Genomic DNA, 12,797 nt, shown 5'->3' with positions numbered 1-12,797 from the left:
CGGCGTTGTTTGCTCCCACAACACTTGCGTAAGATTCATTTGGGTTTTTGAGACTTTTCATCTCCTTTTGCATGTTATCCAGAGATATGTCAGTTTGCTCTATATTAAACGCAAAGTTTGAGATTTTTTCATGGAGTTCTTTAAGTTGGTCATTCAGAGCTGTATTATCAGTCGATTCCATTTTTAAAATCGTGTTGCTTTTTTTCCCGGTGCATTCTTTACAAATGTGGCGTATTTTTGCTCATATTTGATAATAAAAACTTGGCAGATCAAAATAAAGCTAAATGCGAGCAACGAAAAATAGATCTGAGTTGAATTTGTGCACATACGTTTTACGAAGGGTACAGCAAAATCGAATTCACTATTGCTCCGGAGATCTGAAACAAAGAATAAACAAACACTTAATAGAACATGCTAACGCAAGCGTTTAAAAGAATCAACTTAGACTTTAATCAAGATTTAAAAAAGGATTGTCAATTTAAAATTTACTTACGAACGTTTTCGAAATCTGAGTTCATCGTCAGGTTATAAACAATACAAAATAATAAAATGAAAAGCCAGAAAATAAAATGCAAATCACTAAATCATTCAAAGAAATTTAAAACGACTTTTTACATATCGACCATCGTATCAACAAAATTTTCACATCTGAGTGAATATACATTTTCGAGTTGATGTAGCAGATGCATATCGACATGTTTTTTATTAAAAAAACCTATATATATTGCTTTAAACTCACTCTGGTTTTGTTCAAATGTTAAGGTAAAATTTTCGTTTCGTAACGTGTCTTTCTAGTTGGATTTTCATCTCCAAACTGAGTTTCCAGTATCAATTTGCTTGTTCGGTATTCGTCGCGAGTGTTGATGGCTGGTTTCAGTGTTCTTATAGAGAGCGCCTCTAGTGTCATCAACTTAGATTGGTTGCTGCATTGGTCTAATGTTTTCCACTGGAAAGCTGTTTTCTCACCGTTGCACTCGGTTGCATGTACTCCCAACGGTGGGTCCGCCTTGTTATGCTCTGCAACTCTTGCGGTAATATGTCGGCATGTCTGCTCTACATAGATGGATTTGCATCAATTACAAAAGAGTTCATAAACCACGTCGGATTTGAGATCCTTATCAAAGCTAGACTTGAGGCTAGGTAAACATCTCATAAATTTCCGAGTGGTGAAAATTGTCTGTACAGGATGAGTTTTGTTCAGCTTCTATACAAATTCATTAGAGATGTTGCGTCTGTACTGTAATACAAATTGTTGTTTCACTTTTTTTCTTTTTGTTTTACGGCTACACCCGCGTTATATCTATGTCATTTTCTTTGTTCTTTCCTTAGCAGCTGATTAATTGTATCCTTGACAATAATCCCTACCCAATGCCTAGTATATTGATTACGTTCCCCAATTTCTTCATTTTTTTTAATTACTGGTGGCTCGGAACAGGCGGTGTATTATTCCCTGTATTATGTTTTTCTTATGTTGTAGGAGTGCACAGCTACGATAGCTCAAAATTGTTTCAGTATCCGATGGTTTTTGATACCATGTGCAAAAAATTTTCCCTTTCGGTTGTACGTTAATTGACATGTCCAGAAATTGCAAACTGTTTATATCATCTGTTGTTTCTAATGTAAATTGGAGATTTGGATGGAGGTTATTGAACGCGTCTAACAGCTCTTTGGTGTCACCTCTAACTGTTCTCACAATATCGTCGACATATCTTAGAAAAACTAGTTTCGGACTAATGGTTAATTTCAGTCTGATCATTTTCACGACAGGATGAGCACATCCAGAGCTGGTTTTCCATACTATCATATTCTGCGTTACTAATTTGCTGACATTTTGCGTGGAACCATTTATTACAAACTTCACACTGAACACCCCTGGAACGTGCAGTCACATGGTGTTCGCAATTGCGACAAGTGCTAGATTGTGTGTTAGTTTTGAATTTAGAACTAAAGGTTTGCCACAATTTCATCCAAAGGTTTGCCAAAATCACCGCCAAGGACGCACCCATTGGCAACCCGTCTTTCTGACAGTACCAATTTTCATTGCATTTGAAATTGACGTTTATGACGGCTAATTCAAGCAGACGTTTCATTGTTGTTCTAGGTATGTCTGGTTTATCGTCCCTAGCATAAAGCGATCGCAGGGCAATGTTAATTGCTTCCTTTACGGGAACGTTGGTGTATAAATTTTTTCAAATCTAATGATTTTGTTTCTTTTTCAACTTTGATTTGTTCCAGAGTCTTTCGTGCGTCATTGGTGTTAGTTTCTATGTTTGCTCCTTCAAACTTTTGGAAAAAGGGTGTTAGAAACTTGTTAAGTTTATCGTAACAACTTCCCGGGATAGAGAGAACAGGTCTCAGAGTGGTTTCTTTTTTGTGTACTTTAGCTAATCCATACAACCTTGCCGGTTGTGCTCCAGTGGACCTTAAAGCTTCGTAAAACTTAACCGGTAACTTCCCTTTTTTTCCTCATATCCAAAATTTCTTTGTTTAGTTCTTCATTTTTCATTACGATATTATCACAACTCTGAACTGTTCGCAATCTGAAGGAATTAGACTTTAATGGAAAGAGTAATTTTTTGTGGTCTGCCTTTTTACTGCACATCTGCGAAGCTATTGTCGCTATTTTCTAGCAATCTGTCAGATATGTTTTGATTTGTAACTACGTAATAGTGATATATCCAAGCGCCGTCACAACTTGTCCTGCTTCTCATACAGCTCCTGTCTGAGGTTGTGGAGGAGTTTAAACTTGCTTTCTTTGCCGTTTGATTATTGATTTGCCTATTACTAAGGGTCCATATTTTCGAGGAATGGGTGGTATAAAGTCCCTATCGCTAAATATCGAAAAGAAAGATTGGTAACTGAACTATCTGTTTGTCCTTTTAGGTTGAATGTTTCGTAATCGGTTCGCTCGCCGTTCAGGGCACCAGCAGAGTCGAGGAGAGCTTGGACTGCTTCTTTTGGCTTTACAAGTGATGCAAGTTGGAATTGACAACATACCAATTGTAACATTACTTACTCTTATTGCAAACTGTGCCATTTATTTGCATTTTCCACCGGATTTCATTGTCCCAGTTGGTAAAGCATGTGTTGGATTTACACAGGTGTGGTATTTAAAAGAATGGCAGCGTCTATTTCTATCACCGTGGTATCATACTTCTGATATGCATTTGTACTACAATATGAGTAGCCTAATTTGGAAAGGCCGGAAACTAGAAAATCGTTTCGGACCGGTACGATTTACAATCACCTTATTGTCATTTGTTGTCATCTCTCCCGTTATTACGATTGCACTTTCATATGCAGCAGCAGAGATCTTAGAAGATATTTCATATCTCTCTCAATGTGCTGCTGGGTTTTCTGGAGTTCTGTTTGCGCTAAAAGTTCTTATGTCGTATTATGATGCTTCCGAAGGTAGCTATTCTAGAGTGCTGTTTTTGACCGTTCCAACAAGAGCTGCCTTCTGGTTCGAACTCGTTCTGATTCAAATTTTGGTTCCCAATGTATCTTTCGTAGGGCACCTTGCTGGAATTCTAACAGGGCTTTTATACGTAAAAGGACCTTTGAAGTACGCTGTTAAAACAATAAGCAGAAACATTGAATTTGTCTGGTACGGTGGTCCACCACGGCAATACTTCAACAATAGTGGTACAACCGGATCTGGATATTCTGCACCCAGATACCAAGGTCGAAACGATTCAAATAATTACGCCAATCGTAGCCCTTATACTGCTGGAATGTCCGAATCAGACCAAATGGATTGGGCCATGCGAGATAGTATGTCATCTCAAAGACCTGAGCCTCCGAGACAGAGGGCACCGACGAATAGAGTATACCCAGATTTGAGTGGTTATAACTACAACCAGGAACCGTCAGCTCCACCCGAAGAAGATTTATCTCCCGGAGGGTCATCATCTACAAGGTATCCTGATATAGGGTTTGTTCGACAGCAGAGATTAAATCGCTATTCTTGATGAATCAAGAACCATATATTATCAACTTTTAAATTTTAATTTTGTATTTGCTGTACAGGAATATATTCTATTGGAATGGTTAGTTTAAAGTTAATTATTTACCAATTTTGGTTCTTCGAAGGGTTTCTGAGCTCTGAAAATTTACAAACATAATTTCAAAACACATAAATTGAAACGTTGTTAATTTTTCGAAAAGGAAGTTTCCGAAGTGTTTCTGGTCTCTTCTGGTTAATTGCCCACTCACGTCACCCCAATGCACTCAGCTCATTGCATCCCTAACTCCTCGCAACCGACCCCCCCCCCCCCCCCCCCCCGGGCTTCACCCCTCCTCCTAATGATAGTCTCAGTCTAAAACCTAAAACTGGCTACAACCGAAGCTAACCGCTTGTCGTTCGGTTGTTTGAGAGCAAATCGCCGCAGACTAGGCGGTTATATTTGTTCTTCGTATGTTACTGACCAATTTACCTTTTTTGAGGGAACTTTACGTGAATGCTTGATTTTAGAGTGATCTAAATCACTCTTCCACAGAATTTAAAATTAATTGAAAGACATTGCCTTTTGATTAGATTGCGTTTTCTGCACATAGAAAGAAAAAAGGTCCATTAAAATAAAGCATCTCCCAGTGCACTGTGCGCGTTCGGTGGAGGCAGATTATCAAGCTCAGCATAAACTCGAAGATACGTCTTGCCTTGCAAGTATTCACGTCAGAATTTGAAGGCTCTTTTTCCCCACTGATCTTGCGGCCTACCTCTTCTTGGCTTACAACGTTGATGAATATGCTCTTCAGTTAAGGAGAAGATCAAAGTGCAAAAATGGACATTCTAAACAATTTTTGTGCGTTCTCTTATTGATGGTCTGGCGAAAAGATGAATCCTGTTCTTTTAGGGCACCTCTCGGGAGACTACCTATTTTTTATATCAAAAGTTTTAGGAAAGTCAGTAAAAAGCATCATTTCTGAAATATTTAATTGAGTATCAAAGTCCGTTGTGGTACTATCTGCGATGATATACTGTTGGAAAGTCTGAATTCGGCGCAGCTTCGATATCATCATAAACTTCATTGAGTAGGTTGGCGCATTTCATGTCTCATGTCGTTTTGGCCTCCTTTTTAATAGCCGCACAGCGATAGCTTGGGCTATTATTGACCTTCTCTTGGTTTTTTTACAATTCAAAGAATTTGAATTGTATTTGGGCGCTGTCTTTTTTTTAAGATCTGTTCACACATTTTCATGATTTAGTGGTTTTTTGTTCACATGCGGCAATTTGACTTTGATTTTTACTGTTTTTTCGTTTTTTTGGATCGGATTTGGTTTTACCTATCCATTCATAGTCCATTCTAGATCTAGTTTTCTGTTTAGTCAATGAAAATTCTTTGAATTGTACGTCAGGACTTGTCCTTCTATGTTTTTTTTTTATTTCGTCGTCATGATTTTTGTTACGACCATATGACGTCACAGCCACTTTTTGTTCATTCGTTCATGCAATTTCAACTGAATTGCATGTGTGACGTCATTTCTCGTTTTTTGTTCATGCGCGTGATTAAATTTTTGGTCACACTTGACTTACCACTTCACTCTCAAAAATGACTTCCTCACTTTGAAATTGACTTTTATTTACTTTAATTCAAAGAGATAAGGTCAAATGGGTGTGTGTCACTCTAAATGAGGGCTATTTGAGATCAGCTAATAGAGACAGCAATAACTTATACAGATTTTTAATCAAAATTTTACATATCAGCCTTCAATGAACAGACGATTTATTTTGGTCTGTCTTTTTCACTGTTTTTTTGAGACTGCAGATCTACGAAGCTATTATGGCTATTTTCTGGCAATCTGCCAGCTGTTAGATAATATATATGGGATGTGTCGCCATATTCACAGGTTGATGTTGATCGTGTTTCCAACCATATCTGAAGGCACTTCTTTGTCTAAATTCTGCCACGATGGAATAAAAAATTGTATCGTAGCAACTGAAGAGAATTTTGCTAAAGTGATGCTCCCTTTTCCCATTTAGTTAGCCAGATCAATTGTTTTACCTACTCAATATTTTATTACTCTTTTTGTCTATAAATGGAGCTGATGATGTTCTGTATGAATTCTTATGTTCGGCTTAGATTGAGGAACGAAGGACAATTTTCTCCAATTTCTATGAAGGGAAGTTATCTGTAAAGCCTTTGAATGTGATCTTGGCCTTAATCAGTAGAATTGCTTCATTACGAAAATGGTTTTATTGAGACCAAGGCTCGTTAATAGTGAGTTCAAATTGAGATTAGACAGTTAAAAATTTTATCATTTAATTAAAGGCAATTTATTGATCCGTCTAGTTTTGTATGTGTACTCCTCTAATTGCAGAACCCTGCTATTTGTTCTTTTTAATAGCGATTTTATTATTTTGTGATACTATTGTAGTTTTAAGCTGCATTTCGGGTGCCGTGAATATTAGCCGAATGGAATATTAGCCGAAAAGGAGACATTGACCAATCAGAATTGAGGCACAATTTTATCGCGAGAATAACATGTTTGCCCGTGATATTTTGTTCGGTTGTGATAGATTTATATCAAGTCCCATAGTCCGCCGAAACATGACCAAATGCGTTAATTTCATGTGTTTGTGAGTTAGATAATTGCGCGTCCCATTTATGTTTGCTTACAGCAATTATCTCAGCAATTAGTTCTCTAATTTTCCTACTTTTGACTTTTTCGGATAATTTTTACATCGGCTAATATTCCGGACACCTGCATTTCGATCCAATACTAATTGCTTTAAATAGCCGATGAAGTGACTACTGTTGATATCGTGTTTTGTGATCGTTTGATGAATTTTTTTTGCTGACTTTTGTTCACACAAACGGCAAATCCGTAATTTATAAAGCTTTTACGATTGCTCACTAAATGAAATCAAATTTCAATTTTTTTCTAGCAAAATTCGGGTTGTTGATTGACGTCTTCAGCAATAATTACAGAAAACAAATTTAGCGATGTGAAATATAGGGATCGCACGAAACCTCTATCGTTTTCAATTGGTCTGCTTAATTGTCCCTAAATTTTTTTCAGAATTTTCAAGTTTTTTTGTGAATTGGAATCACTACCCTAAGTATGAACAAATACTAATTCAGAGAAATATTTAACTGGGAGCATTAAGGTTTTTCTCAAGCATAAATAGTTCTCAGAGTAAATTGCTTGTTGTAGCAGATTTGTTTCGTCCTCTAGCGTGCTACATCCGTTGTCTAATTATTTCATTAGTCAGAGGCTTTTTGGTACTCGCAAATTGGAATCGCAATTTTTTAATACAAAATTTTTTTAGCTAAGATGGTATCTTGATAACACATAGATCAATTGTCTTTTGATCTAAACATGGTTATCGCCAGATTGTATCTTTCAGCAACTTAGCTTCTAGTTTAAACAAAGGGTAAAGTAGTTGTTTGGCTTTTAATTTACTACTTTCTGATAGCTTGTTTAAGTTGTCAGTTTGACTATGCAGAATGAGGTCCCAAATTTTCTAATTTTAGTTTTTTGTTTTAGTCGAGAATAAATTTTCTATACTTATAGGTATTCGGTTTGAGTTTACGGACCGGGAATGATTTGGAACTTATATCGGGCCAGCCATGTGCTCTTCTCTAAGAGAAGAGTGACTCATTTGGGATGAAAATTTTTCACAATTGTGATTTTCCAAAAAAAATGACTTGCGTCTGTTCTCTTTCTCTGCAAGATAGTCTTTGCCAATGAATTTATAGAATCAGATTCTGAATTAGGAACTCGCCAGAAAGTAGGCCAGGAAATTGTTGGAGCTGCTGAATATTGGCACGAGTTTCTGAAAATAAAACCCCATAAAATAATGCAATAATTGTTCTAATCTTGTTTACGAAGAGACAGTTTTCGACGCTTTAGGATGTTTTTCGTGCTCAGTCATTTTTGAAGCATCTTATTCGAACGAATTTTATTGCAATTATTTTAGTATTGCGGTCTTTTTAAAAGATTTTTCGGTTTGTCAATTTTTCATGTGACGTTTCTCTTTTTTTGTCCTTAAAACAGTACAAACCGATAAAGCCCGAAGTGAATTAAATGGCTGAGCAGCTCTCTTAAAGCCTTGCGCCTTACTAGTCTATAAGTATACAATTCACCACTCACACCCAGTCCACCCTCCGCCTGCCGATTTAAGCTAGCAGCACTAAGCCCCTGCTGGCTACTACCGACGCCAACTGCTGGTTGGTCGTTGGAGAGCAATTAGCGCGACGTTAATTTATTATGTTAAATTGTTTTGCTAATGGTGGTTCGGAACTTTATGTGCGAACTTACATTACCCTCCTTTTATTAAGGACTAAAAATTATCTCGGAAAAACGATTTCTATTTTTTTATAACTTGCCGGCTGTCTTGATGGTCTTTTTTGTGTTTTGTTTATGTCGCAAGGCTACATTTATTTGGCCTGTCTAGAATGAGCTTCAACGGTTCATTTTAGAAATCAAATGAAATGATTCATATTTTTTACAGTACTTCGAAAAAAAAAACAATTTTGAAGGTGTGGTTAAACCAATTTTTTGCGAACAGCCCTAAACTCGTTCATTTTGATGAACATTTTAAGTACTGCAAGCAAATCTCCTAAGACGAAGAAAATTTAAAACAAGATCGGTGGGCTCTTACCAGATCGTTTTAACACAAGCTAAATTCTTTTCGCGTATCTGAATTGTGTACACTGTTTTATGTGCATGCCTGGTGTTATAAAGCGCTAGAGAATAAATGAACTAATGAAAACTGAAAAAAAAACGTATTCCGGAAGGTTACGAGATACTTATACAAAGTATTTAGTTACGCAAAGAAATTTTTAGCACCTCAATCTTCTAAAGCTTTATTAAGCTTTTGTATCCATCTTTCCCTTAACAATGAAGTACAATTCTATACATTCTCACCTGTGATGACGGTAAGCTAAATGTAGTTGATAGTGAAACAACATATGCAAAAGAATTGCGCACAAAAGGGTGCGTGTAGCCCTTCACTGACTGTTTGGCCTAAAAAGAAAGGTACTGTGCATACAATTGCACTTATTAATGTGCCGAGACGACAACTCATAGCCCAATGGCTAACGAAGAAAACAAAAGCCGAAGTATTGTTTAATGCATGCCAATTAGCAGTTGGTTTCGATACGGCAGCAGAAGTAATTATTTGCTCTCGAACGAAGTTTGAAGCAGTTATTGTAAACATGTTGGTCTTCTTTTTGTGCAAATTTATTTGAGCGTTTCTGTTCTAGGACGTTCTTTCAATTTCACACCTGAATGACTTTTTTACGCCTGACTTCTTGATTTTCGCAGGATCGAACCCCGCCCTAGTTGGAATTTTTTGCACCCATAAAAATATATTTGGTCTACAGCTCCATCTAAATTAAATTGCCTTGCTGTCGATCAAAAGGAATTTGTGTCATCAGGTGGTTTATGTTTAGGTACTCGGACTAATTTAGAGTTTAATGTCTATTCGAGCAATGGAATCTACAAATTAATTTCCGAAACATGTACAGTTCTATTGAACGTTCCCAATTCTTTATTGCTGTCAATGAATATATCTCTGGTTTGCATCTTTTTGCAAAATTTTTGTTGTTCTAATTTCTTACCTGAGTTTTATAGTAACTTCACATTTCAATAAGAATGCGGTGGTCTGCATGGTGATCCGTTTGAGCTACTTCTTTTCTCTTTGACTTCAACTCCAATCATATTGGAAAATAGAGAAATGGATCCAGATACTATACTTAGATCGGTCTTGTTGCCGTGACTGAGGCTCAATTAATGGGACACTAAATTCTACTTCAGGATGGTTCAGAAATGGAAAATGCGAGCTTTGACCAACATCGGACTTACCTGATGGAGAACCGAGAAGTGAAACGAAGCCTAACTGGATGTTTTAACGTTCTTGGTTCATCAATCGAACATGCAAATTTGTTGCCTGAAAAGAGCATTGAAAAGACCTTGTTTTTTAAAAAAAATATGGGGTTTGGAGGAACCCCAATGCGCTTTGGGTAATCTTCGCCGTTCTTTGGGGGGCTCTGTGCACCTCCAACAGTCTACACATCTACTGGAAGTCTACCTTTTTGATGAAGTCCTGGATCAAATTTTTTGCATTCGTAGTCAGAAACCTTGTTCAGACTCAAGCAGGTCCGGGCAAGAGTTACTCTTGTTTTGACGGTGTTCTCATGGGCATTTTAAGGCAGCTAACGTGTGCTAAGTAATAGCTTTTTGAAGTTGGGTTGTAGAACTTACATAAACGATTCCCACCGAAGGAGAAATTTCAGTTTTGAAGCAGTAACAGGTATTGTAAAATACTCAGCAGAATATTCAAAACATTTAATGAGGGATTCAGTCCCTGACTCTGGCAGGTTGGATCGCAGCGCCGATTGTAACTTAAAGTCTTCATCTTTCTCCGAACATATTCCAAATCTGTACCAAACTCTCGGTATTATGGGTGCAATCTGCGTGGTCTCCATTATCAATTAATCTTGGTTTATATTGATCTAAAATTTAAATGTTTGCTGATTATATCTTATTGCCAATCTTAATGTTTTCTCCGATCTCTGACGTTTCTTCCTCTCTCCCTCAGCCTTTTAACTCTCTCTTTTTTTAATTTCCTCGCATTAATGAACTGAGCTCAAGTACCCTACTGTTGGATGACATTGCTTACGAAAAGACACCCTCTCATTGGGTGATTTCAATAAAAATTCGGGCTTGTTTCTAATTCATCAACAGATTGATTCAGCTCAACAGAAGCATCTAGGAAAAGTTATCTTCACATTGCGTCCCACACAATCGGGTCGCTGATTATCGGACAAGTTCAACTAATTGCTGCGTTCAACTACCGGGCTCGCGACAACAGCATATTAGCTGATCCTCGTATGATGACAACAGAAAGTGACTGAACTGCTCTGTCGAAGGCAATGGATTGTCCCACTGACTGATAATTTCTGTTATCAGCTAACAACGACATGCGCAGTAAGGCCTTCTTCAGAGTCCTCGACAGACCGCCCAAAACTTCGATTGCCAGAGGGACGAACAAAATTCCTTGTTGAGCACAGCTATTTTCATACTGAGCATATTTTCGATCTTCAGCAGCTTCAATTGCATAGCCAGACTTCTCTGCCGCATGAGAAATATTGTTCGGTTGCAGAGAGGAAGTCACGGTTATGTCTAGAACAGCAGATTGGCCCGATTTCCAAGAAGGCAGATAGACGTCTCCTGGGCGTGAGTTGTTTTCCGCAATGAGATTGCGTTTTTCAATTACTGGAGACAAATTAGCTGCTGAACAGGCGGAAGCTATGCGATCGCGAATTCTATCGTGCCTTGCAATCGCATCTCCCCTTCCATGGCAGGTAACTGCATGGTCACCAAAAGTGTCCAATATACCTGACTTGCAATAAGGACATTTTCTATCTTGATCATAAACCTCGATTCCGAGCCTGTACTTGACACGGACTTGAAATTGCTTAGCCGAAAGGTGTAGACCTATAGCGGGAATTGGAGGCGCGGCAAGCCACGCGCCGGAATGAGGCAGGCATAGTGATTGGAGTCTTGCTCTTTCCCTGGTTGACGTTTGATTTCTTATTAGGGCAGCAAGTTTTTCTTTATCAAGTGCTTCTTGGATCTTCTTTTGTGTGTGCGAAATTGGATTGAACGGTTCCAAACTCTGGTGTAACTCTTTAAAAGTGTCACTTTCTCAGGGACTTCTACTTGTTATTTTGTTGACCAGCCCGTCTGAGGCTAAAATTGAGCCCACAAACGCACTTTTATATTGCTCTTGTGACTGTCTGACGCCTAGTCCCGACAAACCGATAGGTAAGGAAGACTGTTTCCATGCGTCATCATCAATAATTGAACCAACAATTTGATCCAACACTTCTCTTTGGCCGTCATCGAAACTTCTCAATACTTCGAGCATCTCGTTTGATGGAGTGTTAGCTCGTAAAGAGTATACTAGTTTCGGAGTTACCAAACAGTAACGAAGGATACCCAATGCACATTGAGGATCGTTGAGGTGATGTAAATTGTCCAGCATAGATAAAATTTTCTGAACTCTCCTCTTCAAACAAGAAGCGACAAAGTCTTTTGAACCAACTACAGCACCCAGAACTTTAAAACCGTTTCCCAAATTTCTTTTTACTGCCTGATCAACGGAGGGTAAATCTTTAATTGACCACAGCTCACATTTGTCTTTTCTCCAGATTAGGCCTCTCTCAGGGCCTTCATTGGCTAGGATTTCAAGCGTTTGTTTGTTCTGGTCTTCAGACCCAGCAATAAACCCATCATCTAAGTACCAAGTGTGCTGTAACAAACCCGGAACTGACGTCTTGATTTTCTGTATGATTGGCCATAACGTCAAGGAGAACAGTTACGGTCCCAGCGGATCACCCTGCTGAACACCCGATTCATATTATGGGTTATGGAACGAAATTTCATGAAAAAACTGCCCACCTGTTATATGGTGACTACGCTACTGTTTGCCATGGATGGAGGATTACAAGTTCAGAAACGAAAAAAAAACGTGATGAAGTAACTGCGTTATAAGCAGCCAATTTTTAGCCATCTGTTGAAAAACAAAATATAAAAGCGGAAAGATATTCTCGAACCCGAAACACTTCTCTCCTCCAGATGTAATTGTTACCATATTTTTTTCCCGAAATTCAGCGGTAGTTTGAGATTAGCGTTGAAGAGTTGAAGAATATGTTCAATGTCATTTTTGTAATATATGTGTTTCATTTTCAAGTAGTTAGGTGTATATAAAGCCTGATAAGTCCAGAATTTGAAAATCCTCAATTTTCTAAATTTCCGCTAACGGTGCCTATCTATATTGCTTC

At 38.0% G+C, this 12,797-nt stretch overlaps 2 protein-coding genes across 3 annotated transcripts in view; both read left to right on the top strand.

Annotated features, from left to right (window-relative positions):
* The window catches only part of LOC142349618 (protein FRG1-like), a 281,897-nt gene that overhangs the window by 199,444 nt on the left and 69,656 nt on the right, over positions 1–12,797 (top strand). The gene's annotated exons all lie outside the window — the stretch shown is intronic.
* Positions 2,887–4,076, top strand: LOC142349198 (rhomboid-related protein 4-like). The gene has a single exon (XM_075400607.1). The coding sequence runs from the start codon at positions 2,889–2,891 to the stop codon at positions 3,969–3,971; it is 1,083 nt and encodes a 360-aa protein (XP_075256722.1). The 5' UTR covers positions 2,887–2,888; the 3' UTR covers positions 3,972–4,076.

The sequence above is a fragment of the Convolutriloba macropyga genome, chromosome 11, assembly GCF_964194025.1.
Source record: "Convolutriloba macropyga chromosome 11, txConMacr16.3, whole genome shotgun sequence".
NCBI classification, from domain to species: domain Eukaryota; kingdom Metazoa; phylum Xenacoelomorpha; order Acoela; family Convolutidae; genus Convolutriloba; species Convolutriloba macropyga.
Note: the sequence above shows the minus strand (reverse complement) of the source record. Positions and strands in the feature narration are given on the sequence as shown.